This window comes from Ascaphus truei, chromosome 4 (assembly GCF_040206685.1).
Source record: "Ascaphus truei isolate aAscTru1 chromosome 4, aAscTru1.hap1, whole genome shotgun sequence".
Classification (NCBI taxonomy): Eukaryota; Metazoa; Chordata; class Amphibia; order Anura; family Ascaphidae; genus Ascaphus; species Ascaphus truei.
This window is the reverse complement of record NC_134486.1, coordinates 288,060,536-288,081,005: the sequence shown is the minus strand read 5'-3', so window position 1 is coordinate 288,081,005 and position 20,470 is coordinate 288,060,536. Positions and strand designations below refer to the sequence as shown.

Sequence of the window (20,470 nt, the reverse complement as noted above, 5' to 3'; positions counted from 1 at the left end):
CATTAAGCAACCAAATCTACTATGTAAATACTTGTTGGTGGGTAGGGGGAGAGATTGTAACCATATGTGTATGTATTTATGTATATCTTTATTTGTATAGCGCCATGTGTCAAATTTCATCTGCAGGAATTTGTTTAGTATGTTTTTTTTTCTTCAAAATACATTTTCAATCAATTCTGGGTGAGCGTATGAGTCTAGTAGAAACAGCAAAGATCATGTCTAGTGATTATGAAAGCAAGTATGACAAAACACTTGGTACAGTATTTTACATGTCTTTTTCTTGTGAAACTAAAGTATTAACACATTTTATAAAACACTTTAAAGATCTGAACTATATAGTCATTGCCTATTCTTTTTACCAGATGTTATTTGAACAATTTCATGATATGCTTAAAGCAGCAATTCTGGCCAAAATCGTATTTTTTATTTATTTATTTAAATAGAATTCAAACCTCCAGCGCTGAACCACACTGTGTTCAACTATGGGGACCCCCTGGTTCTCAATATACTTATAGTCAGTGTTCGACAATTAATTATAACTACACTCCCGTGGCGAGTGGATTTAGGCCGCTGGCGAGCCGTTGCTGTGGCTCTAAGAATTCCCCTGCTCGCGCCAATTAAAAAAAAATAAAAAATAATAATAATCCCCCTCCCTGATTGGTGTGACGCGGGTATGTTCCTGATGCAGAGGCTTTGGCACCTCTTCCTGTTTTAAAGGTCTTCCATGTTGTCTTTTAAAGTTGTCACCTATTTTGTAACTGCAAGACTTCCTCGGCTGTGTCGGAGGGATTCACCTAGTTTCTGTGGTAGGGCGGTGGTTCAAGCATTTAATGTCAGCCCCAACCCCCCCTGTCCCCAATTCCCGCTTGCTGCCTGGGGCGGGTGGTAGGCTGGGAGGGTCCCGCGGCTGCTGCCCAGGCGCTTCCCCTCCGTCCCACGCTCCTTTGCCACACGCACAGTGGGGATGTTCCCCCTGGTCTCCGCTTCCCCTCCGGTCCCCGCTCCCTCTTCCCCTCCGGTCCCCGCTGCACCTCGGTCCCCGTTACTGCTCGTGCGGGCTGCGAGATGGCAGCACGGGTGTTCCCCCTGGTCCCCGTGTCTGTCTCCGCTCCCCCCCCCACAGAGTGTGTGTGTATATGGGATAGTGTGTGTGTGTGTGTGTGTGTGTGTGTATATATGGGATAGTGTGTGTGTGTATGTGCGTGTGTATATGGGATAGTGTGTGTGTGTATATGGGATAGTGTGTGTGTGTGTGTATATATGGGATAGTGTGTGTGTGTGTGTATATGGGAGAGAGTGTGTGTGTGTATATGGGATAGTGTGTGTGTGTGTGTGTGTGTGTATGGGATGTGTGTGTATGGGATTGTGTGTGTGTGTGTGTGTGTGTATGTGTATATGGGATAGTGTGTGTGTGTGTATATGGGAGAGAGAGAGTGTGTGTGTGTGTGTGTGTGTGTGTGTGTGTGTGTGTGTGTGTGTGTGTGTGTGTGTGTGTGTGTGTGTGTGTGTGTGTATATATATATGGGAGTGTGTGTGTGTGTGTGTGTGTGTGTATATATATGTATGGGAGAGTGTGTGTGTGTGTGTGTGTGTGTGTGTGTGTGTGTGTGTGTGTGTGTGTGTGTGTGTGTGTAGAACACTAGAGGTACCCCCCCAATCAGTCACCCCCCCCCACCTAGTCAGTCAGTCACCCAGTCAGTCACCTCCTCCCCACTCAGTAACCCCCCCATCAGTCAGTTACCCCCCCAGTCAGTCAGTTACCCCCCCAGGTCAGTCAGTTACCTCCATCATCTCTCTCCCCTCTCTGTCTCTCCCCCCTCTCTGTCTCTACCCCCTCTCTGTCTCTACCCCCTCTCTGTCTCTCCCCCCTCTCTGTCTATCCCCCCTCTCTGTCTCTCCCCCCTCTCTGTCTCTCCCCCCCCTCTCTGTCTCTCCCCCCTCTCTGTCTATCACCCCTCTCTGTCTCTCCCCCCTCTCTGTCTCCCCCCCTCTCTCTGTCTCCCCCCTCTCTCTGTCTCCCCCCCCTCTCTCTGTCTCTCCACCCCTCTGTCTCTCCCCCCTCTCTGTCTCTCCCCCCTCTCTCTGTCTCTCCACCCCTCTCTATCTTTCTCCCCCTCTCTGTCTCTCCAACCCTCTCTGTCTCCCCCCCCTCTCTGTCTCTCCACCCCCTCTCTGTCTCTCATCCCCTCTCTGTCTCTCACCCCCTCTCTGTCTCTCACCCCCTCTCTGTCTTTCACCCCCTCTCTGTCTCTCTCCCTTCTCTGTCTCTCTCACACACACACGTAACAAGGACTAATTGTAGTATAATGTAATACAATAAATAAACTTATGTCAAAAACGAATGTTCTTACTAGGAATTTATTTTATTTATGTATTTTTTTAAAAGCGGGGGCGAGACTAGGGTTGGGTCGTGACTAGGTGCGGGGTTGGGGGCGGGACTAGGTGGCGAGTAGATTTTTTGGTTCGGCGAGTAGATTTTTGGGTGATTTGTTGAACACTGCTTATAGTTATATATGATGGTGCACTTTCTGTTTTTTCTTTAAAGATAGTGCGCGCAGTTATCCAATAGGAAGCCATAACGTCACCCATAGTGAATCCCATAGGATCCTTCCTATTAACCTGGGAAGAGAACACTGTCACTTTAAACTGCAAATATATAAAAAACCTGCTGGGTATCACCATAGCTGAAAATAGAGTGGTTCAGATCCTGTTAAAGCAATGTTAAAAAAAATGTTTTTTTAAAAGAACAACTGGGATTGCTGCTTTAAATTGAGACCTGTCTTTTGCAGACACCTAAAGTATACTACAATAAACAAAGAAACCCCAATGCATGTCCAGTATGACAATGTATCTAGTACATTACTACAGGGTTTTTCTATATTTTTCTATATATTTTTTTCTTCATAAATATGGCTTATTTAGTTCAGTCCTTTAGCCAAAACATTTCAAGCCTGTAACGCGGTAAACCCTATCAGCAGTTCCTGTACTGCCTATTTTATACTATGTCTTTTGAATTTCTTGCACTGCATAGAGAAAAGAGAAAACAAAACACTAATACAGCCTACAGCATGGAATGCATGTAGAGTTGCCAGGTTTCCGGTTTTGCCCCTGTGTCCGGTATAAAATGAAAGGTAATACCGGACATGTATGTGTCTGGTATTACCTCTCTTCGAACGTGGGCTGGCTGCGGGGGGACCGGCGGCCGGTCTGAGCAGTTGCCGCTGGACCCGGCTCTCACCCAGCTGCAGATTTCTCCCTGACTGTCTGACCGGCTGCCGACCCCCCCACCTCGGCAGCCCACCGCCCCCCCTGCAGCCTCCATTTCCTCCCCCCTCCCTGAGACAATCCCCAGGGTAAGTCTGAATTTTATATGTATTGGGGGGGTGGGGGAGGGGTAGCTTTATATGTATTGAGGGGTGTATTTTTTTATATGTATCGGGGGGTGTATTTTTATATGTATTGGGGGTTGTAAGAGATGTGTACAGAGATACACTAGTGGAAAACAATTTGGGTGAAATTAAAATATGGCTTTATTGAACCTGTTCCTTTAACTCTGTACAGCATACAAAAACAAAATAAAAAAACACCTAATCCACTTTGGAGACTAAATAGACAATACATGCCCTAACTATCTTTGACTGGCTGCAGTTCCCAGTCCAAAAACATATAATATATTTATCCGGGAGCAATATATAAGAAAGCCTTATCTGGCTGTGTTGGTGCGGCATCTCCGGTTCCTCCAGATGCAGGCTTTCCAGTCCAGCTGCTCCCAGGAAGATAAGTCTGTTCTTAGTGTGTCTTGTTGTCAGCACAGCCTTTATGCTGAAGACATCATCTTCTCTTCTTCCTCATGTCAGCCCAGTTGTGTGCTAAGGAGTCTCTTTCTCTGTCCTGCAGTTTCCCACAGGAGGCTTTTTTACAGCTCTGATTAGCCAGGTGGAGACTGGTTAATTGACTGTCTGCAATCAACCAGCTCCCTGCTTGATTACTCAGAGCTCTGAGGCAGCTTTATTTAAACAAAGATAAGTCCCTGTTATAGGGGGGTGGGTGTATTTTTATATGTATTGGGGGGGGGGAATGTATTTTTTTGTATGTATTGGGGGGGTGTATTTTTTATATGTATTGGGGGTGTATTTTTTGTGTGTTATGGGGGTGTTTGTGTATTTTTTTTAAAGTGAAACTTCTTTGCGCACACCTACCACATGAGAAAAATTCCCTGTCAGTAAATAGACTGCATGGTGACGGAAGTGACGTCACTGCTGGTAGAAGAGGCAATCAGTGACATCAGTGTTGCCAGCTTCCAACAGCAGCAGTCACCGGAGAGGAGGAAGGCAGCGGGGGGAGAGAGAGAAAACACACACACACACACATGATGATGATGAAGGCAGCGCTGGATCCATGGGGGTGAGAGCGAGGACACACACAAAATCCATCCGCCGTGTCCACAGCTTCGCCGGGGGGAGAGAGTGGGGGCTGCTCCAGGCGGACTCAGACAGGGACAGCTCGTCCTCCTTGTCCGGTGAAGAGGAAGGTGGCGGGTCTGGATGCGGTGGATGCTGAACACCCCCCTCACCCCAGCCCCAACGAGTGCGCCGCTGACACCCACGATCACCGGTTCTGTTCCCCGGCTCCTCCGAAATCTCCTCCTCTTCGGTCGGTTGATACATCCGCCATGTCCCCGCACGTCCACCGGTGGGAGGAGAGAGGGGCGGCTGGGCGCACCTGCACAGTAGGTGCCAGCTCTGTCTGGGCGCGCCTGCGCAGTAAACGCTGGCTCGGGCTGGGCGCGCCTGCGCTCTAGGCTCCGGCTTGGCACCGGTGCACCTGCAGCAGGACACAGAGACCACACACACACACACACCACACACACATAGAGATAGACACACACACACTGACTGACACAAACACACACTGACTGACACACTGACACACACACACACACTGACGCAGACAGACTGACTGACACACTGACACACACTGACTGACACAAACACTGTGTGACACACATATACTGACACACACACACACACACACACACACTGATGCACACAGACAGACTCACTGACTGACACACACTGACACACAGACAGACAGACTCACTGACTGACACACACACACTGTGTGTCACACACAGTCAGACAGACTCACTGACTGACACACTTACACACACTGACTGATACACTTACACACACTGACTCACACACACACACACACACACACACACACACACACACACACACACACACACACACACACACACACACACACACACACACACACACTGACTGACACACATACAGACACACACACACAGATTCACTGACTGACACACTTACACACACTGATGACACACACATACTGACTGACACACACATACTGACTGACACACACATACTGATTGACACACACACACACACACACACACACACACACACACACATACACACACACTGACTGACACACACACACACTGACTGACACACACACACACTGACTGACACACACACACAAGGAATTCACAGTAACTATAAATATACAAGTGCAAATAGCTAAAAAGCGTTCCAAGTGAAACTTCTTTGCATTTTGGCACTGAAATTGAGTTTTGATTTATAATTAAAAACATCACTATCACAAATACAATTTCTGTAACAAAACAGTGACAAAAGACAAAGACGTTTCAATTAAAATGCACATGTTCGGCACACACACATTTTTTATATGTATTGGTGGATGGGTGTATTTTTTTATATCTGTTGGTGGGGCATTTTTTTCTATATATTGGGGGGTGGGTGTATTTTTTATAAGTTGTGTGGGTTGTATTTTTTTTTATATATGTGTTGGGAGGGAGGGGCACATTTTTTACCATTGTGTCCATTATTTTTGGAGAAGCCACCTGGCAACCCTAGATGCATGACATGTATGCGGAGGAGTTAACATTTAGGAGCACTATATAAGCTACAGTGGAGTTTGCAGTTAAAACTGTGAATATAGTGAATAAAATCTAAAAAAATAAATAAAAAAGTGCAACAAAAATATATACTTCCCATTTTATTGCCACAGCAAAGGTCATCACCACCTTTCCCCTGGGGGAAGAAATCTCTTAATAGATTAGTACATTCACACGTGTGTACTGGGACCTGCTGATTAAATATATGTGGGATGGGTGAGCGTAAGCTAGAGACGAGGGGCCACAAACCTCCCAGTTTGCAATTAGACATGCACAATCCTAGCAAGCACAAACCCCAGAGCCACAATATTATATATTTACATATTTGTAAAGTGTACAGTGGCGGCCCGCTTTACTCTAAAGCGGCCGCCACCGCTGGAATTTTTAACCCGCGGACGGCGCGAGGCTCTTTTCATCCAGTTTCCCGTGCCTTGGGCGCTTTCAATGATAAGCGCCATTAGCGCTTACCTGCTGAAGCGGTCGCCGCGCGGGAAACTCCGATTCAAATCGGAAAAAAGCCCCACATTTATCCCGGCAAGCTTTAGAATAAAGCTGGCTGCGACAGTACTGTAGTATATAGTTAAATGCAGGAATCATTTGTTTAATCAAAGGCAGGAAGAATCCTTCCATAAAGAATAATTGTAATTTTTGATCTGGAATAAATGATACTGAATAATGTCAGGCAATTTTTCTCTGAGAGAAATACATATTTAATATCCATAAACAAGACCGAAAAATGAATGTTCAAAAGCTTGTATAAAGTGATCGTTATTCTTTCAAATGTAGATTTGAATGTGCAAAAATATATCTTCTGCAAATTGTTAAATGTTTGAAGTATATTGCTTATATATTAGTACGGTGTATATAAAATATTTGTAAGTCCTTAACCTTTAATGTTTGTAACATAAGTTAGCATAATTATACTCTGCTGTATTGCAGGACCTAATCATTGACCACGACCCTCAATATCTCATTGAGTTGGATGGAAATAAGAAACTAGAAGAACTGTTTGGAGTAAGTGTAATGTCAATGAAGACAGATCAATACCAAATTCAATATTCTAGTAGCTTCGGATTGTATAGTATGTGGGGTTTTTTTAGCAGAAAAATACTTTTTATCTCAAAAGTGTAACAATACATGACAAAAGCGCAACTAGAAATGTAGTGTCTTTCATAACCTGCCTATGGTCCCCAGGGGCATCTCATCTACTACACCAGGGGCGGCCAACTCCAGTCCTCCAGGGCTACCAAGAGGTCAGGTTTTCAGCATATCCCTGTTTCAGCTCAGTTGGCTGAATCAGTGGCTTAGTTAACTGAGCCACAGATTGAGCCACCTGTGCTGAAGCAGGGATATCCTGAAAACCTGAGCTGTTGGTGACCCTGGAGGGCTGGAGTTGGCCGCCCTTGTACTAGACGTTTAGAATCAGAAACGTTGCGGCAGGAAACGTCAGCTTTTTTCATTTCCTCCCTTGACCTCTGGAACACCTAATCTCGTTACTACATATGCTTATTTCTAATCATGATCCATATTTTACTGCCATCGCCACCAGCGCAGCAACCATTAGAAACCTTCCCCATTCCCTAGCATTTATTAAGAATAATGACCAATAATTACTAAGCAGTGCTATGCCATATAACACTTTCCAGCGCTGGAAGACACCCAACGAATTATTATTTATCTAAATGATGGAATAGCACTGCTTGGTAAATATGTACCAATATCTATTTTCTTATGTAGCACTGCAGTGCGTGCAGCAGTTTTCAAGTGCAAAGCTCCAGTCCTGCAGAGTTTACAATGCAACTTTTTGGATACCTACCATAAGACATAAGGAAGCAAAGATATGTCCAAGGAGTTTGACTAGGATTTGTACTGGATTCACTCACTGCAAAGGGTGTGGTGTTTCTACTATACTACTCTTCTCCTCCATGCTGCATTATTAAACTTTTTGTTTATGTATGCTACAAATTTTACATGAAACGTAACATACTGTAAAATAATGTACCCAAAGAAGAGCCATAATAAGGCTGCAGCAGCTTTTATTGGGTTATAAAGCACTTGCCGTATTACAAATGTAGCAAGACTTACTGTCCCCAGCACCGCGGGTGAAAAAACAAAAGTCCACAGCACTGGGGACAGCGTCTGCCGCAATTACGCTACGGGGGTCCGTGTTTCGGAATGGGATCCCCCGCAGTGTTAACCCTTCCGGGCCACAACTGCGAGCATCCACGCCAAGGAGCACGGTAAGGATTACTACATCGGTAGTCTGTGCTGTCAAGTGCTCAATGATGTTACCAGGTCATTGATTGAGTACTTTAATATTATATTAGCAGCAAAGACTTGACATTTAGAATACGATTATTTTCTACAGTTTGCAAACGGAAAATGTTTTCACTCCAATGTAATGTTTATTTATAAAAACCGCACTCCTCATACTTGACCGTTTTTGAGTACAGGTAAGTGACAAAATATTTAGCCGTATTGGAAGACACAAAGACCCATATGTACTAAGCGCTGCTATACCAGAAGACTCCTTCCAATTCCGGAAGACACTTTAAGGCTCATTCACTTCAATTCCATTAAACACCTTCACTTGAATGGGGTGAAAGGGGTCTTCCATTTGCCAAAAGATTTCCTATGGAATAGCACTACTTAGTAAATATAGCCCCTACTGCTCTACAGTTGCAGAAAATGAGTGGGTAGGGGACTGCAGACTGCAAACCCCCAGACCCTTCTACATTCTACTGTGGAACCATTTATAGTCAAATTCAGTGTTCTGATTGGCTAGTTCTATTTGTGTTCCATGTCGTTTTGCACCTTTATGAACCAAGTGCTTTCTCGTTGGCTAAATGTTTACATCTATCTAGTTTATGGGAATTTACACAAATTTGATGAGCCAAATAAATAACTCCTCCTTAATCCATTTGTCTGTTTTAGGTCCCTAGATAGCTGTCCGTTTTGGCCTGTTCACAGGCAACCATCACATACTGTAGTAAGCCGAAGTGGGAGTGACTTCTATGGATGAAAACGAAAGAAATCCATTTCCTTTCCTTTAATTTCAGTCCGTGTTATACCGACTTGATTCCTTGGGGCTTCGGCATGGAGCTGTCGTAATGAAACTACAGAGTTCTGAGGAAGAAGATACATTAGAAGGAATGGATTCTGTGGGTGATTTATTAGAAAACGTTACTCGTTTTTACCATTAAACTGTAACATTTATTTCTATACATTTCGGGTCAGAAATATTCCTTGCATACACTGTTCTAAAAAGAGTGTGCGTCTGGTCACAACAATGTTTAAATCCTGGGAAATAATTTACATCAATAACATTTTATTTCAAACCATCAAAAAAATTATTTGATGGGGATTTGTAGTGGAAATTAGTTTTGTAGGTTACCTCTGCACATATGAAATTGGCAAATCTTCCAGTGGAGCAAATATTCCTACATTTTCATAGAAATTGTTCTTTTAACCCTTTATTTAGAGTATATTATTTTCTATTCTTTTAATTAATTTGACTGTCCCTGTTTACAATTGGAACCAACATTATATAAAGGACTGCCCTCTGATAAAGCCAGTGCCCTCCTTGGTCCTATGGGCAATGATTCAAGACATTCTAAACAAAATATATTCTTAACTGTGGATACTACACAATTTATTTTGAGTGTGCAAGTTTTCTTTATTCAGTTGTGTAATTTTACTGGATCCCATGACACATTTTTAAATCTAGCATTTGAATGATAATCAAAGCATTTATTTCATGCTCTGTGTGAGAGTGGCTCCATGATATTTCTTTTCAGTTTGAAATTGATTCACTAATCCTTGATGGCTGATCACCTGCAGGGCAATATTAAAAAAAAAAAAAAAAAAAAAAGTTTATGTCTGCCGAGCACGCACTTTTTAAGTGTAACTTCCTTGTACAATTTCAGTGACACAACACAAAGAAGGGTGACTTTGAAAGCACTTGCACGGCACACACACCCTGTTTTAGCTATCTGCACTAATATATTTATACTAACTGAATTCCTTGTGTGTGTGTGTGTGTGTGTGTGTGTGTGTGTGTGTGTGTGTGTGTGTGTGTGTGTGTGTGTGTGTGTGTGTGTGTGTGTATGTGTGACTCTGGGTGTGTGACTTTGTGTCTGTTTCCTGGCTCCTCTTCTCCCCCTCGGCCCGTCCTCTCTTTGGTGGTGCGCATGCGCAGAGGCCTGCGGCCATGCTCAATAGCTGGTGGCCGTTAGTGCACATGCGTGCTGAAGGAGCGTGAGTATATTTGGGGGTGGACAAGGGCGGTACTCGCATGCGTGGTGGGGCCTGCAAGCTCCTCTTCTGCGCATACACTAGCTACAACCTCCGTGCGGCCTGTTGTGCGCATGTACACGCGATAGGCGCGCGCCCATTAGTCATGTGACGTCACTTTTGTCACGTTACGGCACTACATTTTCCCCATGAAAACACTGTAGGCGCCAGCAAATAAATTTCACTTCAATTACATGACAATTTTTATTTTAGGCTCCCAACTGCTTGTTTGATTTCTCAAATTGTTTCTGGTAGTTTATGCCCTATTCGCCAGTTCCCCATTTTGAGGGCTATATTTAAACATTTCTGTACTTTTAAACTAGCACAACCAGTACCAGAATGATCAAATAAAATCCCTTTTTATGATTTTTTTCTGTGATAAATCGGGTATTCATTTCACTTTTGATATATAGCTACCAATAATGGAAATTCTTTGTAGTCTCCACCCCGAACAATTTAGATGATAAAACAATCTATTGAGAGACAAAATAAACATACACATACTGTGTACACACACATTTACAGTACATAGAAAAACAGACGTACATACTATACACAAATGTACATAAACATACGCACACAGATATACAGACATGCATTCATAAACAAATGCACACACAAACACATAGAGAGATATGTACATTCCCTCTTTCTCTCTCATCCTTTTCTCTCTCCCTTTCTGCTTCCCACAGCGTTTCATTGTCCTGAGCTCCAGACATCAGTTGCAACCTTTGTCACTGCCCCGCTGTAACTGACAGGTAGCGTCTGATGATTGGAGCTCAGTGCGAGGGTAACACTCAGGGAGCAGTACACTGAGAAGTGCTGCAGAAAATTCTCTGGCAAGAAGGAAATATCAGTCTGCAATTAACTGATTGCAGGATATTATTTAGCTTCCTCTATCTGGCTCCTGAGGAATCTTCAATTTCATTTGTCATTTGTAATGCTTTTACTATCTCTTCTTTTCTTTATTTCACTCTAAACGACCGTAGTGATGATTTGAAAATGTTGATGCCTCTTCACATTATACAAATTGACCAATCAATATTTTATTTTATTTCACATTTGTTAAATCTGTGTGGATATTTTGAAAATATGTGCTTAATGCTATCTGTGTCTTGAACAGGACGACCTTTTCCGAGCACTATCATCCTATCGGCTCATTGCTCCAAGATATAGGTGGCGGAGGAGCAGATGGGGTCAGCTATGCCCTGTTGCTTTAAAAGAAGGCTATATCATTTCAGGACTGCCAGAATTTGCTGCCACGTAAGCACTATTTAGAAACGACACATTTTGCAGTTAGTTGCTTTTCTTATATTATACTCATTTGTGTTTTATTTTTTTCTGCAGTTTCCTAGATAAAATTTACTTGCTGTCTTCTGAAGAGGCGTTTATAAAGTTCAGGCAGAATCCTCGCCCTTATCTTCTTCCTCCGATGCCATTGCCGCCTTGTAAAGTGGCTGTGCTTGGGCCAAGATCTTCTGGAAAAACAACTCTCTGCAACTTGATAGCCAATAAATATACAGGGAAGGTAGGCTTACACTTTTTTTTTTCTTATATACATAAGTTACAGAAAATGTGTAGAGGTTCATTCAGGTTTCAGAGACTTACTATACCATACAAAGATGTCAAGTCTAAACAGAGCACAAATATTAAAACTAACAGTCTGAAAAAAATGTAAGCTATAATATCACAGCAAAGCTTAACATATAAACTGCATAGCAACCTGTACTCGAACATCTCCCACCGGTCTGTTGCAAAAAATCAATTATTACATTCAACAGTATCCAGAGCTTGCTTAGGGAAAAATAATAAGAGCCCAAACTGATTCCATCCCCTGATGTGTTTTGTAACATTGTGGTCTCTTAGTCCCCGACAGTCTGAATCCAAGAGAAAACATAATTGCAGATGTCTGACATATACATTGCAAATCACAACAGCTGATTAGTATTCAAGGTGCATATTCAGAACTAATTTGAAAAGGTACCAGCTATTGGCAATGCAAGTAAAAAGATTATATTGGAAATAAATAATTTAATTACATAGGTACTAAAAATAATACATTAAGTATGAGGCATACTATATAATGTACATTGAACAGATTCAATACATTGTATTGTACCTACTATATTAGTAGGGTCTCTATAACGCTATCATTATATGGAATAATATTAATTATTTGTAATATGTTTATTTGGATTCTCCATGTAATGACTAAGGGTTTGCAACACATTTTTGTGATTCCTATTCAAATTATCTATCATTAATATGCAGTTGATCTTTTAACTGGGTGGATTGGAATCAGTAAACAATTATTTGGTGCTGAAATTGTGATATAGGAATCTTGTCATTGACATTTCTGCAGGGATTATCTTCTCAAAAGAACATAGGTTCACTTTTGTCAATGCTTCTTGTCAAGGTTCTGTTAATATACAGCATTAGGCAAAACTATGCTCTTCCATTGTTTTAGTTGTTCCAATTAATAGATTACCCGCTTTTAAATCAATTAACTTAAACTAAATTGTTTATGTAAACAATGCTAACTGTTAAAAAAAAATGTCTCTCTCGCGGTTTACTTTCTATTCTAGTTACACTAGAAAGTATACAGAAGTAGTTTATGGCAGCAACAAATCATTTGCATCTTTGAAGCTTTTGAAGAGAACTCAAATGTCTCTTTTAGGTCCTCGATATGTCCCTATTGATTACTCCACATGCTGAAGAGGCAAAGAAAAATGCTTTGGAGAAAGTTCGGGCCGAAGCTACTGAATCAGCTATAAATATTGTGAAAATCAATCTACAGCAAGAAAGAACGTTAAAAGAAGAAGGTACCTAAAACATAGTAGTTGCTTTAGTTTATTTCAGTCTAAAACAAATGGGGGCGGGAGAGGGGGGTGGAGGAGGTGGGGTTAGAAAGGAAGAGGAGTTCTTGCTACAGTCAGTAAAATAAACAGTGCCAGGGACAGAATACTATATTTTAGAACAGATGTCTTGCCTAGGCAGGACTAAAGAAGCCCCTATATTCTAATACTCGTTCTAGTTGATAAGGTATGTATAGTATGGCAGTGAATAAAACTTAACCTTTTATGGTAGTGGTAGAAATGTAAAATAATGAAAAGACAAACTGATATCACCAGTAGGATATCACAAATAAGTGATTATTAAGAAAATGATTCAATAATAAGAGATCAGGGCTCCCATCCAGAATGCAGTAATGAACCGCTATATTTACCACAGTGGTGGGAATAGAACTACAATATTAGTAGATATTAGCCAGGAAGTCAACCGTCTCCGCATACAAATGGAAATCTCTCAAAAGGAATTTCACAGTATCGGTGCAGAACTGGGAGTCTCTCAGAAAGAGATTCAATCTCAGTACTGATCTGGAAGTCTCTCAAAAAGAGCGTCATGCTCTTGAACAGAGCTAGAGGTCTCACATGAGGAGATTCAAAGTCTCAGCACAGAGGTGTGTAAATGGAAGGATGACTATGAAAAGGTCCTGAGTGTTACAGAGACTGTAAAAGGAGAGACCAGAAAACGTAAAGAGGAGGTTTCAGATCTGACTGATCAAGTCAGCAAAGGGAATGAGAAACTTCAAGAAGATAAAAAGGCAAAGAAACAAATCCAACAAGAAAAGTTGGAAGTGCAGTTAGCACTGGAAGAAGCAGAGGGTGTTTTTCAGCAGGAAAGAGCTTATCCCTATGTCTCTGCTGGCCGCTCGGCGCGCATGCGCAGAGGCCTCCCGCACTCGGTGTGCAAGCGCAGAGGCCCCGCCACTCGGTGCGCATGTTGCGCATGCGCAGAGGCCTCCTGCGGTTGGCGTGCGTGGTGCGCCTGCGCTGAGGTCTTTGGTGGGCATGGCATGCATGCACAAAGGCCTCCTGCACATGGTGTTCACGTGTAGAGGCCTCAGGCGTGCATGCGCAGAGGCCTAGTGTGCTTGGCTTGCATGTGCAGAGGCCTAGTGTGCTTGGCACGCATGCGCAGAGGCCTCGTGTGCTTGGCGCTCATGCGCACAAGCCTCCAGCACGTATGCGCAGAGGTCTCCATGGATCGCACAGCGCAGAGGACTACAGCAGCAGCATAGGGTGACACACACAGAGACACACACAGATACACACACACTCGGAATTCAGTTGGTATAAATATAGAAATGCATATAGCTAAAACAGGGTGTGTGTGCCGAGCACGCACGTTCTAAATCAAACTTCTTTGCGATTGGTCACTAAAATTGATTTTATGATTTTTAATTGAAAACATCACTATCAAAAATACAATTTCTGTGACAAAACAGTGACAAAGAAAAAGCAGTTTCACTTTAAATGCGCGGTACTACTATAGCAGAGATACTGTGTCATACATCACTTCGGACTTCCCCACACATTCAAGAAGCGGACAGAGCAGATCCCCGGCGCAAAATTATACTGTATTACCAGTCCCAAGAGTCCATGAAATAGTCCATAGCCAAACAAGGAAAAACAGATCCTGGTATGTCCTTTCAGAGGTGAATCTCCTATGATTTAAAACAGAGAAAGCAGACCATTGCACAGAAAAAAAAACTCTCATACGGTTTTGAAATGCCTACTTACAGCATGCACAGTGGTTAAGTGCAGTGGATATAATCTACAAAAGGGGTTCAAAGATGGGATCATCAAAAAAAGGGAATTAGAGTTTTTTAAGGTGGATCAACCTCTGATCCCAATTTTTAATGTTATCACAAAAATACACAAGAATATGTGGCACCCCCCCTGGACAACCCATAATATCGGGGATTAGATGCCTTACATCGAACTTTTCCCACTTTATAGGCTTTATATTGCAGAAATATGCTGTTAAGCTCCCTTCATACCTGAAGGACACGACGCACGTCTTAAACACAGTAAAAACCTTAGAGTGGCAGGACCAATATATTTGGGTGAAATGACCTCTTTGTATACAGTAATCGATCATGAATTGGGCATACGTGCCATAAAGTGGGTACTGGATCAGCATGAGAGCACAGATGATGATTTCAAATCTTTCATCATGGGTGGAATCAGGCTTATCCTGACATACAACTATTTCTGTGTTGATAACAACTTCTTCCTCCAGATATGCGGCACAGCCATGGGAACCAGGTTCGCACAAAGTGGTAACGCATTTTGTGGGAACCTGGTGCTCTGGAGAAGATATATCAATGATGTGCTGTGTATCTGGAATGGAAGTGCGGAGTAGCTTGAAAATGTCAAGCTACATTTGAATACGAACCTCCGTAATCTTAATTTTACATTTATCAACGACAAAACCATGATTGACTTCCTGGACCTGTCTTTATTTATAGAGAATGGTTTAGTTCAAATTAAAACCTTCTATAAAAAAGTGGATTCAAATACATACCTTTTGGCGTCCAGCCATCATAATCCACAATGGATAAGAAACATTCCACAGGGACAATTTTAAAGAATAAAAAGGAATTGTTCTCAGCAACATATATGTGGAATAAGCGGTTGATCTTAAAGGGAAATTTATAGAGAGAAACTACAAGAAAGACTTTGATAAAGCTTTAATGTTTATAAACGGTATCAACAGAGACAAGCTCATTAATACTAAAAAGAAAAGATTGATAAAAATGAGTTTATCCCATTCATTACTCAATATAATGGAATGGCCATGACAATCAATAAAATCTTCAATAAACATTGGGGAATATTACAAAAGGACAAGAAACTAAAAGCAATTTTACCGAATAAACCCCAAATTGTATATGAGGGCTAAAAACGTTAAACTAGACGCCAACCCCTGCTGCCAAAATCAAGCTCCAGTAACTCAAGCTGCGGACGGCAATTGTTATTATGCAACAAGATCTGGCACATTGTAAGTGTTAAATTGGTCTTGCGTTTTTTATTAAAGTTGTCCCCACTGTACCACTGTTAGGAATGTGAGCACACAGCGCCACAGGCGGAGCTCACGGCTCTCTCCTTAAACTGCTCAGACCCTTCCACTACAACCATGCAAGCCCACTTCAGCTGCATCACTTACCCCTCGGCATGGTGGGACTCTCCACGAGGTACTTCCTCCACGCTCTATGCCGCAGCCGTCGGCGCGGAATCGCTGCTCCGTGCGCACGCGCGCACCCCACGTTGCTTCCTCTCATGCGCACGTTGGACTTACAGTGCACACACAACAGCCCCTGAATTTATCCCCACTCAGGCTCCGCCCCCAAACACCGCATGGTTACAATCTGTCTCTTGCTGAGTGTCACCTGGGCTCTAAGAACAGCAGCCAATGCGCTGAATCTCCCTGGGCTCCTCCAGGCACGCCCCTCTCCTGGTTGGCTGTTCCAGCTTTATATACCCTCCCTGTCCTGTGCTTCCTCGCTCTTCATAGTTTTTGTATGGGTGTTTCACAGTCCTTGTTCTTTGATTCACTCGGTTTTGACGCGGCTTGGCAGACTTCCCCCTTTGGCTCTCGACTTCGGATTGATCCTGTTTACGTACCTTCTGGCTCCTTTCGACCACGGTTCTCACCTCAATCCTTCCATACTTCTCCTACCTCTGATCTCGGCAACGGTAACGGTAACGACCATTCTTCTTTAAAAAACGGTACTGGCAAGTATTCACGCAATACTCCCCATCTGGCTTGGCACCATCTAATACCACAATCCGGACACGTCCCTCGCTCTTTCGGTGTGTGTATTCATACCTGCCACCTCAGTTCTAGGGACAGGTCTGGTCTGCGGGCTACTCCGGCGTAACAACCACGCTATGTTTATTTCACTATTTTGGTGTAATACTTGCTGGTGACTGGTGTGAGGGACTACCTTGAGGATCATTTCTGTGAAATACGTGGGATTCATGGATTCAGACAGACGACCGGAGGTTAAAGTACAGATTATATCCACTGCACTTAACTACTGTGAATGGAAACAAAAGAAAACAGCGCACAACGCCAAATAGTGAAGCAAATTCAACAATATATTATAGAATTAAAAAGGGGGTAATATATCTGCGTACATAAAAAAAGGTTGGTAAAAGGCATGTAGTGTGTATCACACTGTTTACCACTCGGCTGTTAGCTGTAGATTCAGGTGCTTGCTTCCCTCTGCTGCTGCAGCTCAGTTGATTCTGGGGCAGGACGTCAGTCTTTTCACTCCCAAGGGGATTTCCCTTCATGCAGCCAGGTTCAGCAGCTGGTACTGGGGCTCGGTGAAATCGCTCCTGCTTCCTAGCCGATATGAAGCTGCTCCTGTACCTCGGCAGGTGTATCCTCTGCACAGAGGTTAAAACGCAGCTTGCTGCTGTCTTCACAGCAGTGGTGGATTCAATAGGGAAGTTTGAACAGTCTTACAAAGTCTCTCACAAGTGTCCAAAACAGCACACAGGATGAAATAAAAACAGGACAGGCCAACACATAGACAAAGGCCAATGTAAGCAGATATAAGGCAATAGAATGTTACATCCAACTGAAGAAGTAGTTAATTCTACGAAACTAGTTGGATGTAACATTCTATTGCCTTATATCTGCTTACATTGGCCTTTGTCTATGTGTTGGCCTGTCCTGTTTTTATTTCATCCTGTGTGCTGTTTTGGACACTTGTGAGAGACTTTGTAAGACTGTTCAAACTTCCCTATTGAATCCACCACTGCTGTGAAGACAGCAGCAAGCTGCGTTTTAACCTCTGTGCAGAGGATACACCTGCCGAGGTACAGGAGCAGCTTCATATCGGCTAGGAAGCAGGAGCAATTTCACCGAGCCCCAGTACCAGCTGCTGAACCTGGCTGCATGAAGGGAAATCCCCTTGGGAGTGAAAAGACTGACGTCCTGCCCCAGAATCAACTGAGCTGCAGCAGCAGAGGGAAGCAAGCACCTGAATCTACAGCTAACAGCCGAGTGGTAAACAGTGTGATACACACTACATGCCTTTTACCAACCTTTTTTTATGTACGCAGATATATTACCCCCTTTTTAATTCTATAATATATTGTTGAATTTGCTTCACTATTTGGCGTTGTGCGCTGTTTTCTTTTGTTTCCATTCTCTTAGTGTGTGTGGGGTGCTGAGCCACCCCTGCGTTTACAGCTGCAGACGCCATTATCCCCAACACGGTTATGTGGCACTTATTATTTAATGTTTAATTATCTCACTGTGGGAGTTGTGGTTTAATTTTTTATACATTTTTATCACTAAATTGATGGTATAGTCACTGTACTGTATATATTTATACATTTAAACTTTATAGGTAGTTAGGTAGTAGCGCACAGTTTTGTTTTTTGTGTTTACTTAACTACTGTGCATGATGTAAGTAGGCGTTTCAAAACCGTATGGGAGTTTTTTTCTGCTGACAGTGATTACTGCACAATGGTCTGTTTTCTCTGTTTTAAATCATAGGATAATCACCTCTGAAAGGACATATAAGGATCTCTTTTTCCATGTTTGGCTATAGACTATTTCATGGACTCTTGGGACTGGTAATACAGTATCATTTTGCGCCGAGATCTGCTTTGTTGTGTATCAATTGTTGTAACAAATTTGGGAAAACTTGTATATCATTTCCCCTTGGCTGCCATTCCTATTAAGAGTTTTACATCACTCTAGTGGCTAATATCATTCATTGTATGCACATTCCTTGCAATTACTAGTGCAGTAGGCACACTTACAGTAGCTCACAGTTTTTTTTTTTTAGGTTAAGCGCTGTTTTGTATGCAATTTAGGTAATAGTATTGTCAAGAAACAGACAGGAGGGATACATTAACGCATTGAGAAAGAAAGGCAGAAGACTATATGTCTACCGACAGCCAACAAAAGATGCCATGAGAATCCATAAGAGTTGATAAAAACTGTGCCATGGTTGAACTGCCCGAGATCAATGATCCTAAGCCAGACACGAGTAGTCAACCTAGTGACAGGGAAGAAAAGATTGCATGATGCGTGAAAAAACTTGTTGCCAAGCGAGAAAAGGAGCTTGAGCGAGAAGTCCTCCGCAGGGTTGAGGAAGTTAAGCACATCATGGAAAGCTTTGCTCTGGAATGTCATCCAGGAGCAACTAAAGCGTGCTGAATTCCAGCGTCTACTTAAAGAGACACTGGTTGTATGCACTGACTAAAAGTACTTTGTCACCAATGTTCTCTTCAATCATGATCACATGTCGTGGCCACGAACTACTGGATAGGTAGCAAGCCTCTGTGCATCATCTCCTGAGTACCAGATAACTGTCCCAAAGGCAAAAAGCAAGATTACTGGTAGGAGTGAGGATCACCTTGAGAAAAGACTTTGCTCTATGGAAAACAATATGGAAACCTGCAACACCAGACTAAATATTTGGACTCTCTCCCTTGAGCCATTCTCTCTCGACCGAGGGTTAGGGTTCAAGAGAGAGTGGAAGGACAGGGCTTCTGCTGTGGCTAGCCATAGCTACCCATAAACAGGGTAGGTATGTGACAGTTTCTCTTACCTGTCTAAAGGCTTTGATGGAAAAATCTATCATGAGCTATGGAGTCCAGCAGGAAGCTAGTTAATCTGCAGCCTGACGCAATTAATTAGTCTCCACCTGGCTCCTTCGCAGACCATATAAACCCTGCAGTAGGGACTGCAGGGAGATCTTTTATCCAGGGAGACACCCTGGACTGCTGGAGAGATCCCACAGGGACAGGTCTCTCTGACCCAGAAAGGCACTGAACCCAGGACCACTATGGAGAGAAGTCTGGAGGACTTTACAACTCTTCCCCCCCCCCCCCTTTACTAGTCCGAGAGAAGTAAACCAGGGCCCGAAGGTGACTGACATTCACCTTGAATTATTGTATTTTGTTGTTGGAAAGTGGCTTAGCCCCCCAAACCATAGATCGGGTGTTTGCTGGTGTAGTCAGTGCTCCCTATAAGAGGTGTACAGTAGCTCTGTTTTGTATTCCCTTTAACCCTGTTTTTGCTGGTCATAAAGTGTTTATTTTCAAAGTTTCGGCAAATAAAAGCCTAATAGATTTTCTTTTAAAACCCGTCTCCTGTTGTAAAAACCTCTGCACATATCTCGTACTGTCCTCTTCAGATATTTGCATCTTTTTAGAGAGGCTAAAGTTTATAAGGCTGAATATGTATATGTTAATGAGTATGATATACTGTAATAACACACACCACAAAAACAGATGACTGCAACTGTCAGAGTTAGAGGAGTGGTGTTAAGTAGGCATTTGTGTTTAAAAGTAAACTGAAGGCAATATGTGGATTACAGTAATCCATGGTATAAAACATCTATTGTAAATTTTG

The 20,470-nt window shown here is 42.8% G+C and overlaps 1 protein-coding gene across 3 annotated transcripts in view; it reads left to right on the top strand.

Annotated features, from left to right (window-relative positions):
* The window catches only part of AK9 (adenylate kinase 9), a 179,333-nt gene that overhangs the window by 55,370 nt on the left and 103,493 nt on the right, over positions 1-20,470 (top strand). For all 3 annotated transcript variants that reach the window (XM_075597602.1, XM_075597600.1, XM_075597601.1), the window contains 5 exons: positions 6,887-6,961; positions 9,007-9,108; positions 11,364-11,503; positions 11,588-11,768; positions 12,918-13,062. In XM_075597602.1, coding sequence (XP_075453717.1) covers positions 6,887-6,961; positions 9,007-9,108; positions 11,364-11,503; positions 11,588-11,768; positions 12,918-13,062 — 643 coding nt within the window. The remainder of the gene's footprint in view (positions 1-6,886; positions 6,962-9,006; positions 9,109-11,363; positions 11,504-11,587; positions 11,769-12,917; positions 13,063-20,470) is intronic.